A 25,912-nucleotide genomic window follows, 5' to 3' on the forward strand; every position below is an offset into this window, starting at 1 on the left:
TCAGCAGCTGCTTCTGTAGAAAACACTGTTGTCAGTCCTTGTTCTCCTTGCAGGGGATGCTTTAGTAGGAAACATCTGGCATTATCCAGCACTGAAAATATTGTCAGCTGTGTTGCCTAAGCAAACCTGGAAAACCAAATTTGCATTTCCTGGTTGGGAATACACTTTGTACCCAGTGGGTTGTTTAAGAGTGCTGCAATTAAGAAGTCCATAAATGTTAACAGAGATGTTATGGAGGGAGGGGTAAGGGGGTGGCAAAAATCAATGTAAGTTACTAGTCTTTAAAAAGTTTAGTCTATGTTATATTTGATTACTGGGATATCAATACAATGAAAGTGAAGGAATTTTAACAGTAATTTTGATGAAGTTTTAGTACATCATGTTGTGCAGGGCTTTATAAAAGATTTTTGTTTCCAAAGATGTTTTTAGGGTCCACATATTCCTTAACAGATCTCAGCATTCCCAGGCCAACATCAGAGATGCTCTCCTTCATCCAGCGCTTCCGCAATTTGCCTACTGGAAAAACAAAAACAAAGTGTTTCAATATATGGCAGGATGCTAGGAGCCAATCAATCTTGTGACCATGAATGAATAAACACCGTGTGATAAATGCTTTTATTCAAAAATAAGAAATGTTTTGCTTTATTTGATTTATTGAGCCCAACAGACTATCAAGCTCATTAAGCTCAGCATATTCCCAGAGGAAGACTGTGTTCCACACTGACTACTTTCTTTAGAAACTATGAAATTTAGATGAAGCTTAAGCTGAAATCACATGTACTATTAAAATAGGGAACTGGTAGTAAATTTCAAAAAGTCAAACTAGTTTTAAGTAGAAAACTAAAAGTAGAATCCCACATACTACTTGATTGCTTTAAAGTGTAACTCACTATCAAATAAACTTAAAACATTAGTGGTTTAAACAGCAAAAAATTCTTTCCTAAGGAGACGGTTTAAAGACCAGTTTTAAATGAACAAAATATCTTAACTTAAAAATATTTACATGGGCTAGTAATTGTTCACACCATTGCACATGAGCTTAGTTTCCCACATGAAAAAAAAAAAGGATATTCACAAAATAGATTAAATACAAGGCAAAGCTGAAACTCCAGCCATCTAAGAACTCATTTCACTAACGTCTCACAATAGTCCTATTAAATGGCCAAGCTTTCACGGACCAATTAACCAAGTCATCAACTCCAATTTAACAGATCATTCAAAATAAAGGAAATTTTTTTCATTAAACACACTACAGCATTTTACTTGTCAGCCTGAAACACAATCCATTTGTCAGTATGATGAGATATAGTAAAGGCTGGGGAGACAGATGCTTTAAGAGTATCTGAAACTAAATTCAAGCCATCTTTTGTGCTCTGTTCTCAGGGTAACCATCAAACTGTCATCAGAATAATAAATTACAGGGACACCTCTGGAGAACAGAGTATATTTGTTTATACCTTAAGGAATATGAGCTAGTCACAATGCCAACTGAAAAAGCAAATAATGTGAGAAAAATTGAAGTTTGCAGTTTGCTGGAAAATAATTAGCAGCATGTGCGTCAAGAGCAAAGATTGTAACTGAAGGACAAAAGAATGTCATGTGGCACGACCTGTGGCTGTATTTGGCAGCCCAGCTCAAGGGGAAAAAAAAAAACAACAAAAAAAAACACTCCATCTGTAAATTTACCATCACTATGATTTGACTGCCCAAGCAAGCTGACGTAGATGAGTTTCATCTGGGGAAACTAATACTACAAAAAAAAAAAACCAAACCCAAAATCACCAACAAAAAACAACACGTGGAGGTAGCTTGACCATCACTTCAGGTCATTCACACTGGCTTCTGCACTAGCAGCTGAGGAACAATCATTATTATTCTCAACTGTTATCTGTAATATAGTTTCAGTGAACGTGTCCTGTGGTTATGAATGTAATTGTCCTGAAAAGACTGCAAACAACTGCTCCAACAAGATGGAGCACATTAGAATCACAGCAGGATGCCCAAGAGCTAGCATGCAGGCCTCTCTTACACCTCCAGTAATAATGCAATTCCACAAGGAACTGAACTACTGGCTGAGCAGCACCAAACAGTCGTTGCATATTTAATGAATATGCAAGTGCTGGAAAACAGAAGGTGCTTGGAGTGCATCATTAGTTCTGTCAAAGTGATAATTTACACATCTATCTTGTCAAATTTTCTATGGTTTATACTTCTGCAATAATAAATCTAACATACATTTGATTAGTGAACTGGAAAAAAAAAACCAACCCTGTACTACAGTTACCAGTAGTCCTTCACAAACATTCTATGAAAAGATTTTAACCCCTTGAAAACAGTAGGTTGAGCCCCTGCTCCTACTGTTCATGTCAGTAAGACACAAAAGGATTTTTCAGGTTTCATATTAAACACTGTTGAAGCAATCTTGCTTTTATAATTCCAAGCTGGTCCATCTGATTAAATAGAAAATAGACCAAATGAAGGACAAGCTCTGTACAGATGCACCACTTAGGAAAGCAATATTAATATTTGTTTCTCTTGGCATCAGTGCTGCCCTGTAAGTATTGTTTCTCCTTCATAGGATGATCCAATTAGCTTCAAGGATGAGAAGAAGAAAAAAAAAAAAAAGAAGAAATAGACAAAATAGTAAAAGATGTTACCATGAATATAAAAATAATTCCAACTGGCAAAGTTGCTTAACTCTACCCTAAGCCTAGTCAAAGAATAGCTTTGGGCTCAAGGAAGTCTTACTTTCTTCATCGATAAAACATGTAAGTTAAGCCTGATCTTACCATGGATTAGTGAAAACCACCTGTCTGTTTCTAGCTTAGAAAAGGTAGACCTCTAAATGTTAGGCCTAGATGATGCCATTTATCTGGAACTGACATGAGACAGTGCACAGAACCAGATTTTATTCAACGACCTACTGCTTAGAGATTTCTCAGCCCAGCATGCTTTTCCTCAATAAATAAGTTCAAATTCACCTGGATCCTGTATGTTACATCCTAACATTATTAATAAGGTTCTCAAATCAACATGGCATTATACAATCAATTTGTAGTAGCTTAAAGAGTCACTACTTGTAAAATTTGGCTGTACACATCATTACATCCACAATCCTTGTTGCTCCAACCAGAAACAAATGGAGCCCTTCTTCCTTGAAGCTTTTTCTTCTGGAGACCTAATCTTGCATCTTAATTATCCAAGATGAAGTATAGAGTAAGTTTTACAAGCGACAAGTGCCCTGTTCCTGAGGTGTGCCATAAAAACATTGAGAGGCTAGGAAGCCAGAGGTCTTTATCTGAAGCCCACCCAAATTACATAGAGTACAAACATGTATGGATCATCTGACTCATAGCTCATAAATAAGTTTTGGTAATGTCTCATGCATGTAGGTGACTCATGGGGAGTTGTAAAAGCAACCCATCTTGGAGGATCCTATTTTGCCTTGAGGTCCTATCTACACAGAGACAACTCACGGGCAGCATCAAGTCATCCGTAAGCCAAAAACTGAACAGGGTAGTGCTACATCATTCGAAGAATCAAAACCAGAGACAAGCCTTGAAATACCTCAGCAAATAATATGCCCCAAGACTCAATTCCAACCACTATTCTGCTGCTTGAGAAACTAAGATAAAGAGTAGTCAGAGGGTTTGAGTGTCAGTTTCAGCCAGCAACCTTGTGTATCCAGACAGTATAATTAACACAGGCAGAGTCTTGCCCATAGTCATGTGAATTGGGATAGAACCCCTAAAATTTGGGTTAGGAATTGGGAGTAGCCTCTATGGAAACCCTTCTCCCTTGATCAGGACACTGGCCACAGTTACTTTTTTGGGACTCGAAGCCCTTACTTGGAGAGGGGTAAGCAAACATTTAGCACAAAGCTTGTAACTGTGGGTGATTAACTAAGACATATTTCACATACTTTGAAGTTGCAATAGTACATTCTTCCACTGCACCCATGAAAACCTGCAATAGTGGCATATTAGATCTGTGAGAGAAGTTCAAAATTAATCATTTGGTTGCAGCTAAACCTGTAACAGAACTCAAACAGCTTGAACCTTGCAGTCTAGTCTTTTTGTCACAAAACACCCTAGCATTACAGTGTACTTCATTCAAAGTCCTTCTGAAAGGCAAGAGGCTCATTCAGTAGCAACTCTCAAAGATAGACCAATATCAGTTTTATTTTTGCAGTGTTTTCAAGTCTTATTATTGCAGTCCATGTATGAAAGAATAACAAGTGAGCTGGGTAAGTAACTTTTTCCCACTACTAATATACAATAGTCCAGCCCTCAAAATGGTTTCATTACAAAAGCATTCATCTTTCCAGAGTCTTTTCAATTTATCAGGGAATAAAATAGACTTTGCTGAAGTGCAACCATACTCCATGTTCCTCCTGCAAGACCCACCCTTTGGAAAAAAAAAAAAAAAAAAAACCAAACAAACACAAAAACACAGCCAAGAAAACATGGGACTGACATTAGACTCTGTGCTAAAGTGCCAAGCTTCCCCTGTGCATGGTTTTCAAAGAGAAGTGTATTAGATGGACAGCACATGCATCCTGGCCACAAAAGTTAAAATGGGTGAACAGCTGTCCTCGCTCACAAGGGCTACCCTTACTTAGCTTTGAAAGTGTATCTAAGATGACTGCAAAAAGTCCCCTCTGCTAAGGATGGAGCTATCAAACAGCAAGCAGCAACTGCTTTTCTCACTCTTGCAAAATGAAATACCTGGGCACACATGAACAGTTTTGCACAGAAAGTTTTAAGGCAGCTGACAGATCCCAGGAATAACTACATCCATGTAGAACAGATTTATAGCAGTGTGTGGTCCCAATGGAAACAGGCTATAGTGGCACTGCACATGGCTGTAGACTTCCTCTGCTTTGGCCCTTAAAACTTAGAGGTAGTTATTGCAAAACAGTAGCTTTGCAGAAACAGCAATAACAGGACAGGGCTCTTCCAGCTGCTGCATGGACTTCCTGAAGTTGGTTATCCCTATGAAAAGCATCTCTGTGGTCTTAGAAACTGGTTAATGGGTTACTGCTCTTAGAGAGAGAGCTTTGCAATACTCAGAAATGTGTAAATCTGATACTGTGGTGGTGTATATTGGACCAGTGTACTACAGTCTACTACATAGTTAAGACCATTACCATAACATCTTGCACTGAAGTACTTTCAAGTTCAGAAAGCCCTTTGTATTTATTTGGTGGAAAAGGCACTGAAGGTAAGTATACAGACGAAGAAGAAAAATACAACTACACTATTATATTATTTCACATAAGGTTACTCTATGCCTAATAAATATCAGAGTTTAAACTACTTCTAATCATCAGAGCAAGCATTTTAAGGTGAAAATGTGACCAGTCTTCAGGACTTTACTGAATGGTAAGAAGATACTTTTCTGGTGTAGAAGAGACAAGAAGGGGTTTAACTCCCCTCCGTAAGGGAATTTTATTAATTCCAGATTTTCTAGTTTGTGGGGGTTAATTACTGTAGTGTATAGCCTAGGCCACAGCCTCTTAATGACACCAAAGAATTACAACGCATTACAATGCCAAATGTGCAACTGAATGCAAATAAGGTGTGGAGCTTTTCTGGATTTGTTGCGGGGGGGGGAGGGGAGTGTGTCTGTGTTTGCTTTGGAGTATTTCTGGGGTTTGATTTTGGCTTTGTTTATTGCTTTTAGAGTTAGGAGACTTTTTTCCTTTTCCTACGTAACTACCAGGAAATTGATACCACACCTAAACATGGACTACTTGGTTAACCTTTACTCAATATGTCTATAAAGTGGAAGAAAATTAGTTCTATTACATTAAGTTGCTAAATAGGGGTAATTTCCTTAAATCCACCATAATTGTTTCCTTAAGTAACCAGTTTTAGTTATAACGTTCCCTGCATGGAAAACAATCCATCATAAATTTTTTACACTCTTCCTTAATTTTACCTGGATTCTTAGCTTGGTAATGCAGAAGGATCAGGCTCAAATCCATCCTGCTCGCTTTGATGCTGTACCCCAGCCCAGAGAGGTTATTGTGCTATTTGTACCCACTGATACTTCATTAGCACATTATTCTGAAACCAGCACATATTTTATGAAACAGGAATTAAAGGATGCAAGGTATGACACACCATACTGGTGGGTTTAGGGCTTGCCCTAAATGATTAGAAAAAAATAATTTATCTGAACTTCAACTTGTATTTACAAAGAACAGTCATTTCTAATGCTGCTTTTTAAACACTAAAGTTTCTAGAAGCTAATTATAGCTCTAGCAACGTTTCCTTACATGATTCTCAAGCTACTTTGTGACCAGAAAAGCAGAAGGGTCAAGGATGTGTTCAAAGATGTGTACTGTCGCTTTATAAGTTTAAGACATAATCAAGGTAAGCTAAAAAAAAAAAAAAAAATAATCTGTAATCGAGACCATATAACCTCATGTGGGAAATGAAGACAAGAAATGCTACAACTAGGATATATAATTTCTGAATACTTTTCAAAACCTTTTATTAAATCACAGAATACGTCATAACATTAGTTAAAAGGGCCAAAGAAGGCATAAGATATTGAAGTCAAATTAAGAATTAAAAACCACTAATCAGTTTTTCACAGCAGTTCACAACAAATCTAGTGAGAAACAGAACTACCATGTTTAGCCAAGACTGCCAGGATCATAAAAAAAAAATTGATAACCTACTCAAGAAGGATTAATTTCTGATGCCCTAGAGAATGGTGCATTTTTACAGAAACAAATGCCTCAGATTCTTCCTAAATCTAAGTTATGTTCATTACATAATCAAAAAAAATATTATCAAGAATTAAATGCTAACAAAGTAAGAAAGCCATTCCTGACACTTACCAATTAGACTTAAATATTTGAAAGTCAGGTGTGAAAAAGACTTACAGGAAAAAGCTGACAATTTGATTAAAAGGACAAAGTAATTAAAGTTGCAGTTTTGTAAAAATTATATCCAGATTTATAAAACAAGAAAATCCAGATATTTTACTCCAAAATACAGGTCATTGTTACATTGAAAAGATAAATTCATGACGAGTTGTGTATGTCTGGCTTTGCTATGGCTTCTTGTGTCCATGAGATGCTTGCTATTCAAGGCTGGTATCAACATGTTTCTGCTATTTCTTTGTTGGAATGCTGTTGTTCCTACATATTGCAAAGCCTGATTGTCAATGTAATCCTTCAACACATAAATGTTATGCTTCTTACAACTTTAAAATCTCAAAAGTCATCAAGGAGAGTTTTCCCACAATATTGCTACCTTTAGCAAGTCTTGCCTAAAATTCAAACTATTGTTCATTATGCTGGAGGGAGGGCAGGAGAGAAGAGCTACTGAGAGTAACATATAAACCAAAGTCAAGTCTGTCTGAAGTTATTCTTTACAAAATTAAAAATGCCATTATTTCAGTTCTCACTGTAGATTATAGCTATGCACCTACCTACAGTGGACACTTCCCCAGGTGTAAATTTAGAGCTTTAAGTATCTCAAACTCTCATATACTACCCCTTCTCACTCAATGAGTACATGAGGATTGACTTAAGTAGGCTTTGTATTTCCTGTAGCCTCAAGTCTCAGACTACATCTGTTTTCTTTGATACACAAAAACAGAGTTAAAATAGCTCCATTTATCACAGTGTGATTGTGGGAGGACAAACCAGCCTGTTTCCAGATAGTGAAAACAACTGTAATTAATCACAATTACAAGACAAATACTAAAAGAAATTGGACCAGCATTTTCTTTAACCCCACACAATAGACCAGTCTTTGCTGTGCTAAGAGGTACCAGGCCTAGAGGTCAGTAAATAAAACTGATATATTAGGCAAATTCTCAGCAGCACATCTACTAAGCACTGGGGGGAAAACCAAAACAAAACAGTCTTGAATATCTTACACAATAAACTGCCAGACAAAAACACTCAAAGCAGAAAATATTTATCAGTATAAGGGGTCATCACGCATACAACAGGAGCATAAGAATTCTAAGAGAAACCAAGTTTTCTGTTAACTGTGGAGTTTGAAAGTTCAAGTGTGCAAGGACTTGAAAATGCTACCTAACCTCTTTTTCTTGTTCAACATATGCTGTAAGCAAGGTTTCATATGGTGAAGGCAAATACATCCAAACATGTGACAAGCTCCAGCTGCACACAAGTTAATGGATGAAATGCTGGTCACAGTAAAATACAGCTGCCACAGTGGGGGAGAGCACAACAGTACATCACAGGGGTAATTCCACATCCTGTGTGTGAGTATAAAACAGTCCACTATACCACCACATTAAATCAGATGACCATAAGAGTATATTGAACAAAAACTATTGAAGCCATTTTCTCTCAGCTTCCAATATCCTGATATTGCTAAAGCAATTTCTGTCACAAAGTCAGATACTTGAAAACAGCCCGAGCTAATAGTTTCAAGTCCAGGAAGTCACAAAATTGTTTTAAAGCTCAGCTTCTGCCCTTCAGTTTTCCCCACAGAGAGCTTTCTTAGATTACAAAATTTTTATCTAGTTTTAAACCACTGAGCTTCCTCTTCACTCTTATTTCTGTGGTCAGACAATGCCCCAAGAGAGCAGAGAGAAAAAGTGCCTTAGGTTAACCAGTTTCAAGAAGCTAGATGCATAAATCAAACATTTCACAACAAGTCTTCCTGGCATATGAGTTTACAGCATTCTATAGGACACATCCAACCAAGCTAGGCAGAATATCTGGGAAAAGCATATGGAAAGCATCAGATATATGAAGTATCACTTACACATGACACTGGTTCTTAATATTAAAGCACAAAATAGCTTGAAAATAGGTTAGTAACTCAGGACAAGTAATTCCCAAACTCCAAAGGAGGAAAATGAACAATCAGGAAGTTAGCAGACACCAAGCCAGTGATATCAATACTGTTACCAATTATGCAATAAATGGTAGATTGCAACATAGCCCAGTTTAAAGTCATTAAATTTTACACAGATGCTTTCAATAAGTGCTCTGGAATTACAGCTAACAGCATTCACCTAGCCACAAGGGACACCAAACTGTTGAGGTCTTTGTAACTGACTACATCTCTGCACAAGATTCAGTAGAAGTTGCTTAAGACAAATTAATCAACTGCATTTTTAGGTTCTCAGGCAGCCAGTACACTTCCTATCAAAGATTTTAAACTGGTGTTCCTAAACACACCACATTGATTTGACATCAAGAAAACCAGCTTCATGGGCAGTTCCCCTGAAAGTCTGACAAAGGGGTGAAAATTTCTAGAAAGAATGTCAGGAGATCCACACACCCCACATACTGGGGGGGGGGGGGGGGGGGGGGGGATGTAATTCCTGTGAAATATTTTTCAAAGTTCATCACAAACTATTTTATGTAAGTATGAATATTTAGCAGTACCAAAGAGATTAACAGTAGACTGAGAACATTACCTCCATGGTGATGTGACAGACTTCCTCCATTGGCAAGTATTTCCTCTCTAGCAGCCCTCTAAATTGGAAATAAGGTGTTTATTCCACAGCAAACACAACATTTTTTAGTTAAATCCTTGCTTTCATACTCATTTACACAGGTGTTTTAAGTTTCAGTACACAATAGAGGTAAACATTTTAGTTCAAGTCTGCTTGTAAATATAAACTGGGATTTTCCATTAACAAAGCCAAAATATTTCAAACGGCATCTAAGAAACCTATTATTTCAGAATGGAATATTCTGGATCATCTCCCCCTTGCAAGAATTAGTCTAGTGGTTGGGATGCTCACCTGGAATATGGTGAAGCATCTACTGAAAAAGGAAATAACAATAAAGAAGCTGGAAAACAGGCTCCCCAGAGCTGTTAAACATCCATATTCAGACCAGAGTTTAGATCCAGATCTCTAAGATTCTGGTCAAGGGAGTGAGATACTTTAGAACTGACAACACTTTAGTGGGTGACGTTTGTGGTAGGAAACAAAATTTAGATTTTTGTTAAGAAACATCAGACCTAGACCAGTGCTCACCTAGGCCTAAACAAAAGTAGCCACAACAGTTAATTCTCTGGAACAGTAGGAGAGAGAGATCCTCACATTCATTATTCGCTACATACAGCTCTACTAACAAAATATGATCTTGATAGTTTCACCACATATTTTAAAGACTAATTGAGCATTAAGTGAAGGAAGTAGTTTTGTAAAGCTACTGATAGAACTAAGGAAGTATTGTTTCCTATGGATTTGGGTTTTACAGATGATAGTTTCTGGCATCCAAGAACAAGCTGTCCTATACTTTAGTCAGAAATATTCATTTACCAATGTCTGAAGAGTCACCTGCTAGTCTTGTCTTTACTTGGTGTGCCATATTAATGTGCACCTCTTTCCCTAGCTGCTAATATAAAAGCTGTACAAGTAGACTTCTGTTATCTTTCCTGCAAAATTCAGTTAGCTTGGACAATGGGTTCTGCATATATTACAGGACATCAGCTTCTTTCCTTTAACCACTGTTTTTACATACATTACCTCAATTTCTTCATAGACATGAATAGGATCACTAATTCCTCTGTAGTTAAAGGCAAAGTAGAAGTAGACACATGCACCTGCATCATATGTCTGTGTCACCCTGTTGAAAAGAACTGCATTACAAACAAAGCTTTTTTGGTACTAAGCCAGCCACTATGTTGCATTGCACAAATCAGTCTTCTGTCCTTTTTTCTCATATTTCATAACTTAAAAGCTTTACCTCTCGAGAGGTAAAGCATTAAGTTGTTACACTTTATTCTTATGCATACAAGCAAAAGTGTCAAGACTAATCCCAAATTAGAGGAAGGTCAAGATTAGCATTATCAATAAGATGCACTTCACGTAGTAGCTAGTAAGTTTAATTACCTCTTCATTAGTTCTCTTACGAAGAAAAGATTCGACAAAAAATTTTAGGTGGTTGTCTGGCTTACCTGCAGGTTGAAAGAGGAGCAAACTGAACACCCTTTTCTTTGCATTCTCTTACTATCCTTTCCTTTACATTCCTACAAAGGTCCAAAACTCTGTAACAGAAAACAAAAATGCTAAAAATGTAAAAATCTTACTGTATGATTTTGTGCAACATCCTAAAAAAACTTCAGCTTTGGTAACTTCTTTTTAAAAGTATGACCTAGTAAAACAGAAGATTACCTTTGAGAATCAGTGTTAACTAGCTTACATTTTGTTCAAAAAGAATATTCCTCATCAACATTAGAATTGCCTTTCTGTACTTCTCCAAAATGCCAAGTGTTAGAAGCATAAAATAATAGAAAACTACCAAGCTCACTGTAGCTGATAAACACAGGGGGATCAGAACAAGCAAAGTGGCTGGGTAGAGATCCAGTGGTCTGTGTTGCCATGGCACTGGGGAGAATGGAAGGGGCATGGTGGAGGCCCACTATTCCATCCGCTCACCTGTCACCCATGGCACTGCTGACCAGAGACATCACACCAAAACCAAGAAATGTTTTGTGCAACTGATAAAGGAATAACTGATTGACCACCAGGAACAATGACTTGACCACAGTCCCACTAACACACTCTGCACAATATTAGATAATGAGGTACAAATATTGCCCCAACTTCCTATCTCATTGGAGAGAATCAAAAGTTTACCACCAAAAGGCAGGGATAGATAAACAGATTTGTCCCCCTCATACCCTCATCCCACCCCAGAAGGGACACTTAGGGCAAGATTTGCAACCTCAGCTACACCGAGTGCTTCCCTGGGAGATTGAGTGTGTCTGCAATTGTATTTTGGAGCTACAGAGTCATTCTGTAGTACAGTACATTTATCACTAACAGTCTTAAAAGAATCTGGGGGTGTTGCATATTAATAAACTGCACTATTCATGCACCCAACTGCTTTGATTGCAGCCAGGCCTACAGCTGACAGGCTGTTTGTGCACCTGGTGTCAGGCCTCTAGCACATCACATTGGTGCAGCTATTAAGAGGTAAATCCAGCCATCCCTAGCCCCTCTAATCTCTGGGGACCAGCTCAACACAAGGAGGTTAATCTCTTACCAAATACATCCTCTCTCTGAATGCAACAGCAAGTTTACTCTGAAGCAGTGTTCCTTATTCCATAAGGAATAAGAGTCAAAAACGTTCAGCAGAGAAAATGGAGGTTGCCTACTCCTCTATGTCTTTACTTACATTCTCAGCAGAACTGCCTAAATTTTTGGCAAAGTAGCTCACAGTAGAAAGCTTGAGACCTCCAAGGCCTTCTATGCTATGCTAATACCATACCTTTGGTATGTTTTGGGGCCAAACCTGGAGGTACTCCAGCTATGTACAAGTTTGCCAGCTTGAAATGTTATAGTTCTAATACAGCAATGAGCTATTAAACCTTGTTATAAGCCACATGTTTTGCCTTTATTATTTTTTTTTCTAGGGCAAACCTAGACACATCTCAACAACTGAAAGCAATCACTGCTTTTCAAATGACCGTTTCTTCAGTTATATGTTCTCCCAAAAAGGGTTGCAGTGCTATGCTGTACAATTGAGTCTAAAACATTTTACACAGATTTGAAAGTACTTTGCATGTTGATAGAAGTAATATGCAGGAGAAACGTATCCATAGTGAATAAATAAGTAGAGTTAAACATTTTATTCAAGTACCTTCAGTCTTTCAGGAACAAGGCAACTTGTTTTATGGAAAGCTACATAGCTCTTACGTAGAAAAATGTTTTAGAATCATAAAATCATTTCATTTGGAAGAGACCTTTCAGATCAAATCCAACATTCTGAAAGCATTTGATTTGGTAAGGACCATTTAAAATATTTTCTTAAACAGATAAAAATTCATTCTCTCCTGAAATGAGGGAGAGGCAAAGCAAACTAGTGACTAAGCAGTTAGTATACTTCAGTATCTCTAAAGCAGGAGTAAAATAATAAGCAATTTTGCTTTAAAGTTTCCTCAAATTTCTGCTACTCATTTAAGACACTATCTCGATTTTCAAAGCTGAGGCTGGAACTTACTACTACCACTAAATTCAATAGCAAGGATACCAGCTCACCAGCATAAATCATTAAATACTCTAAAGCTTTGACTCAAATCATCTTAGAACCTGCTTAAGAGGTTCCTGGCTAACCAAATGGAGAGAAGCACCTAAAGTGATTTCATATATTAAGATTTGTCATGGCCAAATGTTTCTCAAACATAACTAACAGATAAATAAGTTTTGGAAAAAGGTCTCTGGGCAAAGTTATCTTCTCCAGTTTCATTTTCCTGAATTACTAGGGAAATTAAAACTGATCCTCACTACAAACTTCTCTGTTTGAAATACATTGCTGATCCCACATGTGGCTGCTCATCACACAATGTTGTCACCATTGTCTACCTTCCTAAACAGGACAATTTCAAGTCCTGAATTTGTTATAAGTAAGCTAACCTAAGTAGAAATATTACTGAATTATTGTATATATCGCATTTACAAAACCCTGATATGTAATTTACTAGCAACTTTACTAAGAAAACAGGTGCAAGACTTGAGGCATATCAGGGAGCCTCCAATACACGAAGTTTAAATTCAGCTTCCCCATCAACAAACTTAAGTTATGAATAATTTGAATGAAATAAAGCACAAGTTTTAAGCAATTCTAAATAATAATCACAGTTTACCTATCCCAAGGAACAGATGTCTCAAATGACTCGCCTACTACATAGTAATCCAGGCCCAGGTCCTAATAAATTGAAAGAAGAAATTATCAGTAATATTCAGCATCAACATGATGAGCTACACTGCTCAACTGAAGCTGAGCAACTTCAGTTAGTTTGTATGAGAAAAACCAGAAAGTCTATTTAGTAAAAATCTCCATCAACCCAGTGACATTAGTTTATAATTACAATAACAGGAGTAGCTCTTCAAAGACAGATGCCAAAGATTTAAATGTCATTGCTATGGTGAGACAACTTGTTAGACTGTCAGCATGCCTGCACTGTCAGCGTATCAGTGGAGCATCCAGCACAAAGCTCCAGTGTGTTAACCAATATAATACCTAATGGAAATACTTATTTGGAATGCAATTCCTATCTATGTAGAATAAAAACAAACATTGTGCCCATTTATATATAACCTGATGAAATAAAGGGAAATTCAGCAATTTGTTCCTGACTTATCAGAAAAGCCAATAAGACCTGGCACTCAAGATATGCATACTATTCCGAAAAGAAAAATTTAAACAGAATAAAATTCTTAAGAACAGCTACAACAGTTCAGACAAAATGTCTATTTGTTCTGGAATTCTGAAACAAATGAGTCATGAGCAGATGTCCAAGAATAAAAGCTGAGTGAGCACATGAGCATTTCTAGTACTTCCCCAGCCTCCAGTTACATTCAACTTAGATTTATAAGTCTGAAGAAATGGAAGATAGATAACCTCACTGTGAAGTCTGAGATATCCAAAACAAGCTGCATTTGGATTTCAGAGAAAGCTCTTCCAAAAGACATCTGTTTTGTTACACTAATTAATGGAAGTTCTAGCAGGCAGACAAAAGGTGACCTACTCGAAGGTATGCGATGACAAATGTCAGCATATATCCCCTCTGTCCATTATCTTCTCCTGCTGCCAAGCCACTGCAATTAAGAAGAATTTAATTTTCAAAAGTAGTCACCAATTTTCAAAAATAACTAGAAAAATAACTATCAAATGTATGTGCAAGTTTAGCTGTCTTCAAGCTGCATTAAAACAGTTCTAAATAGTAGAGTCTCTACTAGAAACGAGAAGATACTTTAGACAAAACCTTTAACATTTTTGCATTTCTCTTTTTGTTTCATAATCTGAAGAGATGTAGTAGTTCTAAGCTGTGCCTAGACAATGTGCCACAGATCTTGAACAGAAAGTGATAGAATGTAAAAAAATCACTACTGGATGCAAAAGGAATATAATGATAAGGTCTAAATAATCCCACTGGCTATCCAATGAGATGAACAATAACAAAGCATTTGATGCAATCTTAAAACAGTCTTCAAACATCACAAAAGAGCAAGGGAAACAGAACTAGACATAGTATTTCATTAATGTTAATTTATAAGAATATGTGCAACTACATTTCTGTTTGTGCACTTATGTGCTCACAAGACTGACATAAGATCCCGAAAGTGTAAACTGGACACCCTGAAGAATAGAATTAAAGCATTTTAGACCATTAAATGGTTCAGCATTTTAGACCAGGTTAAACTATTAAACACTGAACTGATTGCATTAACTAAGCAGCACAGACAGCACCATCTTCTAACAGACAACAACCAAAATGCTCTTTATGATCAAAAGCATTATTCTCATCATAGTATGTTAGCCAGCTGTTCACATGAAATCCACTTTCATAAGCTCTTTTAAGCACAGTGAAAACAAATTTCAGAAAGGACAGGCAAGAAATGGATAAAACAATACTTATGCATATTTGAGTAATTGAGACTAAGGCTAGCAATAACTTTCTTAAAAAGAAAGGTGTATTCTTGACGAATCATACTTAATGATGGTTTCCAGTCATGTGTAATCAAAGCAGAAGGATAGAAACTACCTGATCATTACCCAGCCTGCCACTTCAATGAATGGGACAGAAATTCACTGCATTCCTTTAACACAACTACTTCTTTTAAACAACCTTCTTGTATTCATGATATGCTCACATAAAACCCGCAAAGATTTAATATGACCCTTATGATTTTGTCATCTTCTGTAGTTCAAATTGTATCTAGTATGACAAAACAAGCAGCTTCCATGGCTGTAAACATTTACAAGGGCTAGTTTCATCAATTAATATCAAATAATATCAATTCTACATTTACTCAAATACTTATTTTTCTGCAATACACAAACAGCTGAAGTTTCAGGAAAGTTTGCCAATAATAATTAGTTAGCACAAGCTGTACCTAATCAAGAGAACATTCGGTAGCTAATTGATTACTGCCACTTCTCACTAGAAAGCTGAGAACATATCCATACAGTAATCACTATAAAAATACAGCAATCCTGTTTTTATCCTGGATAGTTAACTCCCAGCTTCACATGAAAAAGTTCCTTGAAAAACATACCCAAACTTGGCGGCAATATCATAGACTTGCTTTTCATGCTGAAGAACCTTCTCTCTGTCGCCCTCGAAGAGCAAGGTAGCTACACATAGTATGTTGGGATCAAATCCTTTAAACTTCAAAGAAAAAGCTTTGCATTATGTCACAGCCTATGCAGTAGAAGTGTTTTAACTTTTCAAATATACAGCATGTGCTCTGGTTAGTAAGTGTTGTTGCAACTAAGAAAAAAAGATTGGGAAAATAAACATCTTTCAAAAATTTACTCCCAAAACAATCAAGTTTTTCCTTGACAGGACAAGCATTCATAAACCCACTGAAATTAGAGATTATCTGTCATCATTTTTCTCCTGTTAGAAAGCAGGATAGACATAACAGCTGTCTATACATGATAAAGTAATAACAAGTCTTGAATCCTTTGAGCAGTGGGGAAACATTTGTTTTCTATAAACTATTCCTGTATTAAAGTTGGAAAATTAATATCATGATCATAATGTCATTGTTCTCTGTGCTGGTTTGGGGCCAGACAGATCGTCTCTTGCCTCGAAAGGGACAAAAGAATGAGACTCACACAAATAGATTGGAGAGTGATGGAAAGTTTAAATAGAAAAGCAATTGGTGAAGCTACAAAAAAACCTACAAACTACAAAGCATAGTGACAAAGAGTATCCCAAAGCGTACAGAACCCCTCACAGAATTCCCAAAGGCTTCCCAATCCTTCCCTTCTTCCCACCTCAGGGTAAACCCAAACCCCCCAGGGCTCTTTCTTCCCCCTCCCGCTGCTAGGCAAGTCTCAGGCTGGCCAGGTCTGAGACTACCCCCCCCCTCCATTCTCCTCCTGGCATTAGGCCTAAACAGGCCTAAGAGGCCTTGAGGATACTCCCCCGGCATTACCCGATAAGAGAGGACATCTCCCAGGGGAGCAGAGAGGGAAGAAAGAGGAAGAGAATGACTTTGCAGATGGCCTTATAGGGTGCAGGACTTATGGGTAGAAATACGTCGTTTCCTGTGTCCACCCCTATTGGGTGAGCACCCAGGACACCAGAGGTGTATCTCATGTAGCAGTGGCAGGGGGCACCCAGCCCAAACTGCCACTGTTAGTAAGTGTTGTTGCAACTAAGAAAAAAGATTGGGAAAATAAACATCTTTCAAAAATTTACTCCCAAAACAATCAAGTTTTTCCTTGACAGGACAAGCATTCATAAACCCACTGAAATTAGAGATTATTTGTCATCATTTTTCTCCTGTTAGAAAGCAGGATAGACATAACAGCTGTCTATACACGATAAAGTAATAACAAGTCTTGAATCCTTTGAGCAGTGGGGAAACATTTGTTTTCTATAAACTATTCCTGTATTAAAGTTGGAAAATTAATATCATTATCATAATGTCATTGTTCTCAAAATAATTCTATCAGCAGTGTGCCATAGAAAAGCTCTATGTAAAGAAAATAATTTCTAAACTCGTGGCAGTGAACATTTCCCAGTGAAATTAGGGACAGCACCAAAGGTGCAATGAGGTTTTCTGTAAGCCTTTGTTTCGGGAATAACAGTCAAAAGTCATCTTTGCAACTAGTTCAAAAAGTAAGAGCATCACTCTCTCTTTCTTTTTTATTAATTGGCTCTGGTGAACTACCATTACTAAGATGCAATGGAGATGAATATCAAATTGCAGCAAAAATTTTGTAACTTTTCCACAGCTGATAAGGGTAAAAAAATTATCATTTACAACAACATTCTTAATATCCATGCTAATCAACAATTGCTTTTTTTTTTTTTTTTTTTTTTTTGCTGCTGCTTGCATGGCTTTTTTCTTTTAAGGCCTTTTCCCTTTCAATGGCATTCAACCCTTCCAGTCTATACTCTGTTTGTGGTAATTGTTACATAAGCAGCACCAAAAGCAAGGTTGTAAGTAAGTCTAGAGACTTAAGAAGTCTAGAGATTTAAATTCAACCTCCATGTACAACAGCTACATTAAGAAAAAAGATCCAGTTAGTTGCTATTCCTTTAACTAAATAGTTTAACTGTGCTGACAGTTAACTGAAGGAACCAGAAGAGTCTAAACAACTAGCCAGGAATCAAAATATCTTGGGGTGGTTCATTCCTCCAGCCAATGAGCTCAAATTTGTATGGTGAGTCCTAATCAGAGGATACTGCATCATGCTACCTAACAAAACACCATCAAGATAGCCACTGCAAAGCAGAATATACTTCTCCAGCCAAAGGTCTGCCTTATCCTAGCCTTATGAAAAAAGCCTAGCTAACAAAAAAAAAAAAAATTTGTTGCTACAGGGATAAAGTCCAAGGACAAGAATAAAGGTCTATTAAGATGCTATTGATAGTCCCTTCTTGTTCTAGAACCACTTCTATTTCATCTAGTATGAAACCTTCCTACTTTAGTACCAGAAGAAAACGCAGCAGAACCAACACTAGCCACTGTCTCTCAGGTAATCCCACTGCTTGAAGACAGTCAATATCAGACCAGAATGGAATGTTTGCTATCTCCTAAGTTATCTAAATCCAGGATGATGCCATTTTCTACATCTGAATACCAATATTTGCAGGATCTCTATAGTTAGCTAATCCAGAGGGGGGAAAAAAAAAAAAACCAAACCACAATCAGTAATAAGAAATTATTTAATTCAAAGACCTATACAAAATCATTTTATAACCAGATAGTTCTGAATGTAAGAATATTTACTGGGACAAATTCCAGTAATACAAACAAAGGCCAAATGGCAAGGCCAATTCAAGACAGCTATCTTGAGATTCTCCCAAAATTCTAGTTAAATATAGTATGAACATACATTGACAAAATCTGGGAAGAGGAAAAGATATTTAAAGTGTTACCCTCACTCCATCAGTACTAACTGATGATCAGTGGTTTGGAAGCTAGATCAACTGGCTCCAGTCTTCTCTGTCACTCTCTTAAAATTAGACAAGACACTAAATCAACAGGTATGACCAGTGAGAACAGGTCTCACAGAATAGCTCCTCAAGCAGATAATCTCATTTTGGATTAAACCACCATAAGAATCTTAGGTTAACCTATACTACAATGTAGAATCTGTTAAACTTAGCTGCATTAGAAACAGTATGTGAAAACAAAACAACAGCAAAACCAAATCAACCTTGAATTTTATGAATAGGATGCAAAGATTGAAACAGTATTAATCCCCCAAAGTTACCTTTGTGATGTAGAATTTTTTCAGTCCATCCAAAAATGATGTAAAAATGGAAGCAACTTGTGGTTTAAGGGCATGACCTTTGGCAAAAAGTGGAAAAAAGTTTGTGTTAAGGCCAACGATGCTCTTAAAATTCCTACATCAATGGGCAAATAAAAATGTAACTTGGTAGTCAAAGTTGCAAGAATCACTTGGAGCACTCTATCCTAAAAAGACTTCTCTCTTCTCATTTAAAAAGATGATTTAGGGGAAAGATTTTATTACTTTTGTTAAGAGGTATATATGCAACTGTACACCATTATTTCACTTGACATTTTAATTAAGGCTGCCCTAATTTAGATTTCACAAGTGTATGGTACATGGAAAATTTTAAGAGCATTTCATTAGTTTTTACACTATAAAACTAAGCAAAATCAGTGACCTTTTATAAAGTTATGCCAAAACCACTGAAACCAATAGCCAAAATGGAGTGAAGCAGTGTTTTTTCTTAATGGTTATGTCACCATTGTGCAAAATTTTCTACATAAACCTAGTAATTGCTTCCTTAATCACATACAAGGAACTAAAATTACCAGGATACATAAATGGTGTCTTGGAGTCTGTTAAATTAACCTCTCTGCCTCAGGACCAGGTTTAATTGAGATGAAAGTCTTTTACTGTTTGTTCCATTGTTTTCAGCCACAAACAACTTCTTGAACTTCCATTACTGCTTCACTTCAATGGTCTTACATCTGGCCTACATGCTGTGAGCCCAATTCACAAAAAGTTATGCACCATTTACATGATACTTTTTTCTAAAATAATTCAAAGTATTTCCTCCTGAATAAAGCAGCACTTGATTGCTCTCCTTCCCTCTTCAGTAAAGAGGGACTCTGTAGATACAAATAAACCTCAAGGAGTACACCTCTAAGTACATTTAAGTACACGAACGTGCAGCAGACAACCACAATTTGTAAAAACTATTGCATTTAAACATACTTAATCATGACTACAAGAAAAATCTGTATTGACACACCTGAATCTGTTTTGCAGGTCACTGTATAAACTGCAACCTCAAAGCTACAAAGTAGATTTATTTATTCAGTGTTGGGTTTAAAGCATGTATTTGGTCCAACTTCTTCCCAATCACAAAGAGAAAAATCTATCTGCTCTTTTGTATACACTCGATAGAAATAGGATAACACTAAAGATTGATCAAAGCAAGCAGCAAGGCTTGTTGGGATTTCACAGAATCACAGAGTGTTAGGAGTTGGAAGGGATCAAGTCTAACCCCCCTGCCAAAGCAGTATCTCTTATACGGCAGGCCACACAGGAATACATCCAGGTGGGTTTTGAAAGTCTCCAGAAAATGAGGCTCCACAACCTCTGGGCAGCCTGTTTCAGGTCTTACAAAGCCTGGTTTTGAAAAACAAAGTTCAACTTTCCCAACACCACCACATTAATGCCACTTGAAGTCATGATTCATCATTGAGGCTTCTGTTCAAAGGAAGTTTCAGAAATTCTCTCTTGTTCAAGTGGTATTTAAATAGAACTTTCTAAGGTCAGTCACACTTTGTATTTTCATCTTCTGTGTACAATCAAAATACCAAGGTCTCTGCAAGACCTTCAAGTTCTGTAAACTATTAGCTTAGGCTAGTGGAATTTTCAGTTCTCCTCAAGAGCATCTTGAGCCTGAACACATCTTTTGCCAAATTTCCTACATTTTAAAATGACGGCTTTCCCAGAGAATGGCTAAAAAAAAAAATTCCTCTACATGTCTGACATTCTTACTTAGTAATTTGAACTATTAGAAATTTCACAAAATCTTTGTATTCAGTAATCTTGTAGTAGCTTCATGGACTATACATAGTTAACACCCACAGCTCAGTTCTATTTGTTAGTTTGATCAGTTACAGCATTTACTGCATCTGAGCTTCTTTTAAAAACAGCAGCACCCTTTGAACAAGTATGCCGCTGCCTCTCTCTCATCCAAATTATCATTGCCACATCAGAATATTTACCAAAAAATCTGCTACTTCTCAGGAAGTTGTACACCACTTGTTATACTTCTATGAAATTTAAAGGAATCAAATCAACTTACCTTTAAAGTAAGGAGCCTGCATTCTGATAATTTTCATACCAAATTTCCTCATTGGTACTCTTAGCAAGAAAATGTTTAAAGTACTGTATTACAAAACTATAATCTCTGCTCATTTACATCAAAATAGAGGATGTGCCTCCAGAATTTTCAACTCTCCAGTAGCCTATATGCCAAGAATGGAAAGGCAGCCAAAAAAGTCTTGTGCAGAGCATGGCACCTTACTGATTGTTGTATAGTTAGTACTCTCTGCCCAGAGACAAAAGACAGGCTTCTGTTTCTGAAAGTACATATTATGGCACTATCTGGAGTTTGAACTTGAGGTTCATTGCCTTCTTTGTCTAGCGTTAAGCAAAAGAGTTAGATCTAAACCAGATTAAGTCACTGAAAACCAAAATCCTTGGAAACGTATTTGTCCAAGATGATCTACATACTTACCAAACTGAAACTGTGCATTGTCGACAAGGCGAATTGATGCAGGAGCACATCTCTTAAGAGCAAAGTTAGAGGAGTGAGAGGAGAGAAGAAGAAAAAGATTATGTGCACAGTTTTGCTGAAGTTTGTGACAATTCACTTTTCATTTCAAAATTGCATACAAGAAAGCACACTTTGATATCAGAGACCTAAGGCCAGCATGGTCATTGAAAAGAGGCAACTGTAAGCTTGTTTTCACTGGAATAACACCACCTATTAGGTACATCTAGCTACAACACACCAAGAATTTTTCACTTTAACCTCAAGTCACACAGGAACAGTACAAGGATTTTTGTCCTTCAAATACTGAATGTTTTCCTAAATTGCCATATGCACTAAAGATACCATACTCAATGTGAATATTAACCTTATGTTGCTGTGTAATCAAAATTACACATACATTACAGATAGGCTTTTTCAGTCTATCTGTTGTGAGTTAACTCTAACAGGCAGCTAAGTATTACAAAGCTGTTCACTCCCCTCCCTGCAGTAGGACCAGGGTGAAGATTAGAAGGGTAAAAGTGGGAAAACACATGGGTTTGGATGAAGACAGCATGATAAGCAAAACAGGGAAAAAACCCAACAAAACCACCAGAAATGATGCACAAAGCAATCAGTTACCACCAGCTGACAAATACCCAGCTAGTCCTCAAGCAATGCTAGCCCCTGGAAAACTCCCCCCATCCAGTTTTACTTCTGATCATGATGTTATATCATACAGAATATTCCTTTGGTCAATTTGGGTCAGCCATCCCAACTGCACTCTGTCCCAGCCTCTTGTCTGCTCCCAACATACTTGCTGGTAAGAGTAGAGTGAGAAATGGGGCAAGTCGTTCAGCACAGTTAAAACACTGGTGCCTTAACATCATTTTGGTCACAAGTACAAAGCATACCACCACACTGGCTGCTATGAAAAAATGTAACTCCATCCCAGCCAGACCCAGTACACTAATGGTCTGCCATCAGACTCCAACTAAAAATCTGTATCTGGGTCCAGTCTAGATTCTGCACTGTACAGGAATCTGAAAACCAATAAGAACAGCTACCTTCAATTAAGCCAGCTTCTGCTCATACATATGCCATAGGGAAGCACATCTTTATCACTAGGATTTGACATATTCACCCTCAATTATATGACTAGTGTATATTTTGTCATACAAAAGAAATAAAGAACGTGAAGAACTAAGACCAGGCAACGAGACAGAAGATGAATGAGACCAACCCACCTACAACCACCTCATTATTCTTAAAGTTGACCAATACAGTCAAAAAACAGCTTTTCAGATAGCAGTTACTGTAATTACAACCCAAACTGATGCAAGGGGCAACAAAAGAGGAATAAGTAGTTCAAGTAAGCAGTGAAAAGTTGCAACAGAAACTTAGAAACAGAGCAACACTAAGAGGCCAATAGTGTCTGCGCCCCGCCTTCTAACTAAGCCCATAACTAGAAAAAATGACATTCACTTCTCAGTTTAACTGTTCATTAGTCATATGATAAAGCATCCCCAAATAGTCTGCTTTGATACCTTTAACAGGAAGAACAAGCGCTGGAAACATGACAGAAAAATTGGCAAGTGTTCCTGACTAGCTGTGGTAGGTTGAAAAACTAGCATATACATGTCATTCGTATACCAGTTTGAACATCTGGATTGGAACATTAAGTCACTAATTTGGCCCAATCACTGAAAAAATAAAAATGCAAGAGCTCTGTTCAGTTTGGCATTAAGTAAAATTTCTGAAATTACTTTCCCAGTTGAGGGTATATTCCACTATTCATAAATATTATTTGATACTTCTTGCAAAGAAAAGTTAGGGTAATATTGTGAAGACAGAGGATACCCAGTCCAAGATTTGCTTGGAAGCATAGCCATGAGAAAAAAGGTTACACAATTTGGATACCCATGTCTGAGTTTTGCTGCCCATACTCTTCAGAAGGGTCTACTTAAATATTGTAGTGTAAGCACAATTCCACTTCAAAACACCCAGTTCACCTGAATGTCACTGTGCTTCAGGAATGTTTTCTAAACATAGGCCATATCCCCCCATTGCATGACTTTTATTCCTTCATCACTTCAGAACCACAATTCAGCTGTCTTTGACTTGTATGCTGCAAGTTACTTTCTTTTAGTACTGGTCCCTTTTACATAATCCTGAACTAAACTGAAGACAAAGCTCTCTACGGAGGTGGAAAGCCGAAGTTGGAATGCTCCAAGATACGCAAAAAATTTCTACTGAAAAACAGCCATCAAAAGCCTCATTCACAATTTGGCTCACAGTATCAAGCAAATTCAGAAAATGCTCAATCTTCAACTGCATGATCTCCAAAAGCCTTGTGGACCATAGACAAGAGCTCACATCTTAAATCCTGGGTTATCAATTGCCAGAAATACCAGAGCATTAGCACTGCCTTCATGCTAAAATCTGTGTTCTCGAGGAAGTTCTCATCCAGCTTCTCCTCACCTGCTTTGCCACTTCCCTTAAGCAGGCCACCCCTCGTTCAAAGTTAGGGAAGACCACAGAGCCATACTTCTGGTATTCAGGAACTGGGCGAATCTTTATCGTAACTTCAGTAACCACTCCAAGAATTCCTTCAGGAAAAATAAAAACTGAGTGAAGTGTTGGAGTATCTACTTCTTGCAAGTTACCCAACTTACAACCATTTACCAGGATGTTGTAAGTTAACACAAATCATAAGTCCTAAAAATTCTATTGCAGTAATAAATAAATAGCCAGGAATAAATCACCTATGTGGTGAATTCTTACAACATAACCTACAAGTCTAGTAACAAATGTCATGATTCAGAGGCTAACTGCACAGAACTGTTTTAAACACAGTTCAGAGTTTAACTTTAGGTGCCTAATTAAGGTCCAGGGTATTAACCCAACAACAAATTTGTGCCCGCACAATGCCACACACATACACACTTGAAGCTACATCACTGAAGGTGCTCAAATCATCAAGCCATTACAGAAGCTGAATTAAGATGCAGTAACATTAAATTACTGTTTATACCTTCAGATCCCATAATGAAGTGATGGATATCAGGTCCCGTTGACATGCGAGGTACTTGACAGTTTTTTTCTACTATTCCTCTAGGAGTTACCATTTTTATATGAATCACCTGTTTAAACAATATGCAACGACTATAAATACTAGCATTAAGCACAGATTTCTTGGTATGATATTTTCTACAAAATGTGTATTAAGCTTGACACAGTTCAGCTTTGTAGATTTGCTTACATTCTTTAGGCAACCCCAAGAACTTTTTAGGATAACCTGAGGACTGGTACTGACAATTACGTCCAACGTAGCATGGTTTGCCCACACACTGTTTCCAGTTCTGTGCCAAATCAAATCAGCCATTGGGTACATAGAGGCAATAACAGTTAGAATTGTTTTGTTCCTCAGTGCACACAGTACTTCTTGAATATAAGGATTTTAATCAAGAATATACATAGCGCTTCAGAGGAAAAGCAAGGATTTAGATTTTGCTTAAATTTTTGCTTTAGAACTGCTTTTTAATAAACCTAACATTCAGTCACTGGTTGCTACAGAAATATTTCTATTAGGAGGAAGGACAAGAGTAAGCTTTATGAAATACATTATCAGTATTAAATCTGCCATAAGACTGATTCATATGTAAGGCTACAAGCCTTTTTCTTCAAGTATTTTTCAGTGTAACTGCCTCTGCAATACAGTGCCCCTATATATTTTCTAAATCCTTTATTCACTTACATACCAAGGAAGGGTGGAGGTTTTTTGTTTGGTTGGGTTTTTGGTTTTGAGGTTTTGGTATGGTGGTGTTTTGTTGGGGTTTTTTTTTAGTGAAGCCTTTAAAAGAAAGTAGAACTACTGAATTCCAACTAATAGCTCTAAAATTTTCAAGTACAGGTAGCTAAGTAGTTTTCATTCTGCTCCAAGTAGTTTAAGAATTTCATTATATGCATTTTATGAACTGTTGATTCCCAAATAAATGGATTTTAGGCAGTTTTATAACACACACCATTCAGGAACACTTCAGGCAGTAAGGGGCAGACGACACTAAGTGCTAGTAGTTTTAGTTCAGCCAGGAACTGCTGGATAAAACAACTGTGTCATTCCTGCCAACCTCAGTCACTGAGAGTAACATGTCACATTGTGCACAGAACAAACCATGTCT

The 25,912-nt window shown here is 37.2% G+C and overlaps 1 protein-coding gene across 1 annotated transcript in view; it reads right to left on the reverse strand.

The window, feature by feature from the left end:
• Nucleotides 1–394: 394 nt before the first annotated feature.
• Nucleotides 395–25,912, reverse strand: part of AGPS (alkylglycerone phosphate synthase) — a 55,188-nt gene continuing 29,670 nt past the window's right edge. Inside the window, exons 10-20 of the mRNA XM_054380972.1 lie at nt 24,766–24,874; nt 24,213–24,340; nt 21,717–21,768; nt 19,205–19,281; nt 16,024–16,136; nt 14,493–14,562; nt 13,608–13,669; nt 10,917–11,006; nt 10,486–10,585; nt 9,424–9,481; nt 395–516 (exon numbers count right to left, since the gene is read on the reverse strand). Coding sequence (XP_054236947.1) covers nt 395–516; nt 9,424–9,481; nt 10,486–10,585; nt 10,917–11,006; nt 13,608–13,669; nt 14,493–14,562; nt 16,024–16,136; nt 19,205–19,281; nt 21,717–21,768; nt 24,213–24,340; nt 24,766–24,874 — 981 coding nt within the window. The remainder of the gene's footprint in view (nt 517–9,423; nt 9,482–10,485; nt 10,586–10,916; nt 11,007–13,607; nt 13,670–14,492; nt 14,563–16,023; nt 16,137–19,204; nt 19,282–21,716; nt 21,769–24,212; nt 24,341–24,765; nt 24,875–25,912) is intronic.

The sequence above is a fragment of the Indicator indicator genome, chromosome 5 (assembly GCF_027791375.1).
Source record: "Indicator indicator isolate 239-I01 chromosome 5, UM_Iind_1.1, whole genome shotgun sequence".
Lineage (NCBI taxonomy): Eukaryota > Metazoa > Chordata > Aves > Piciformes > Indicatoridae > Indicator > Indicator indicator.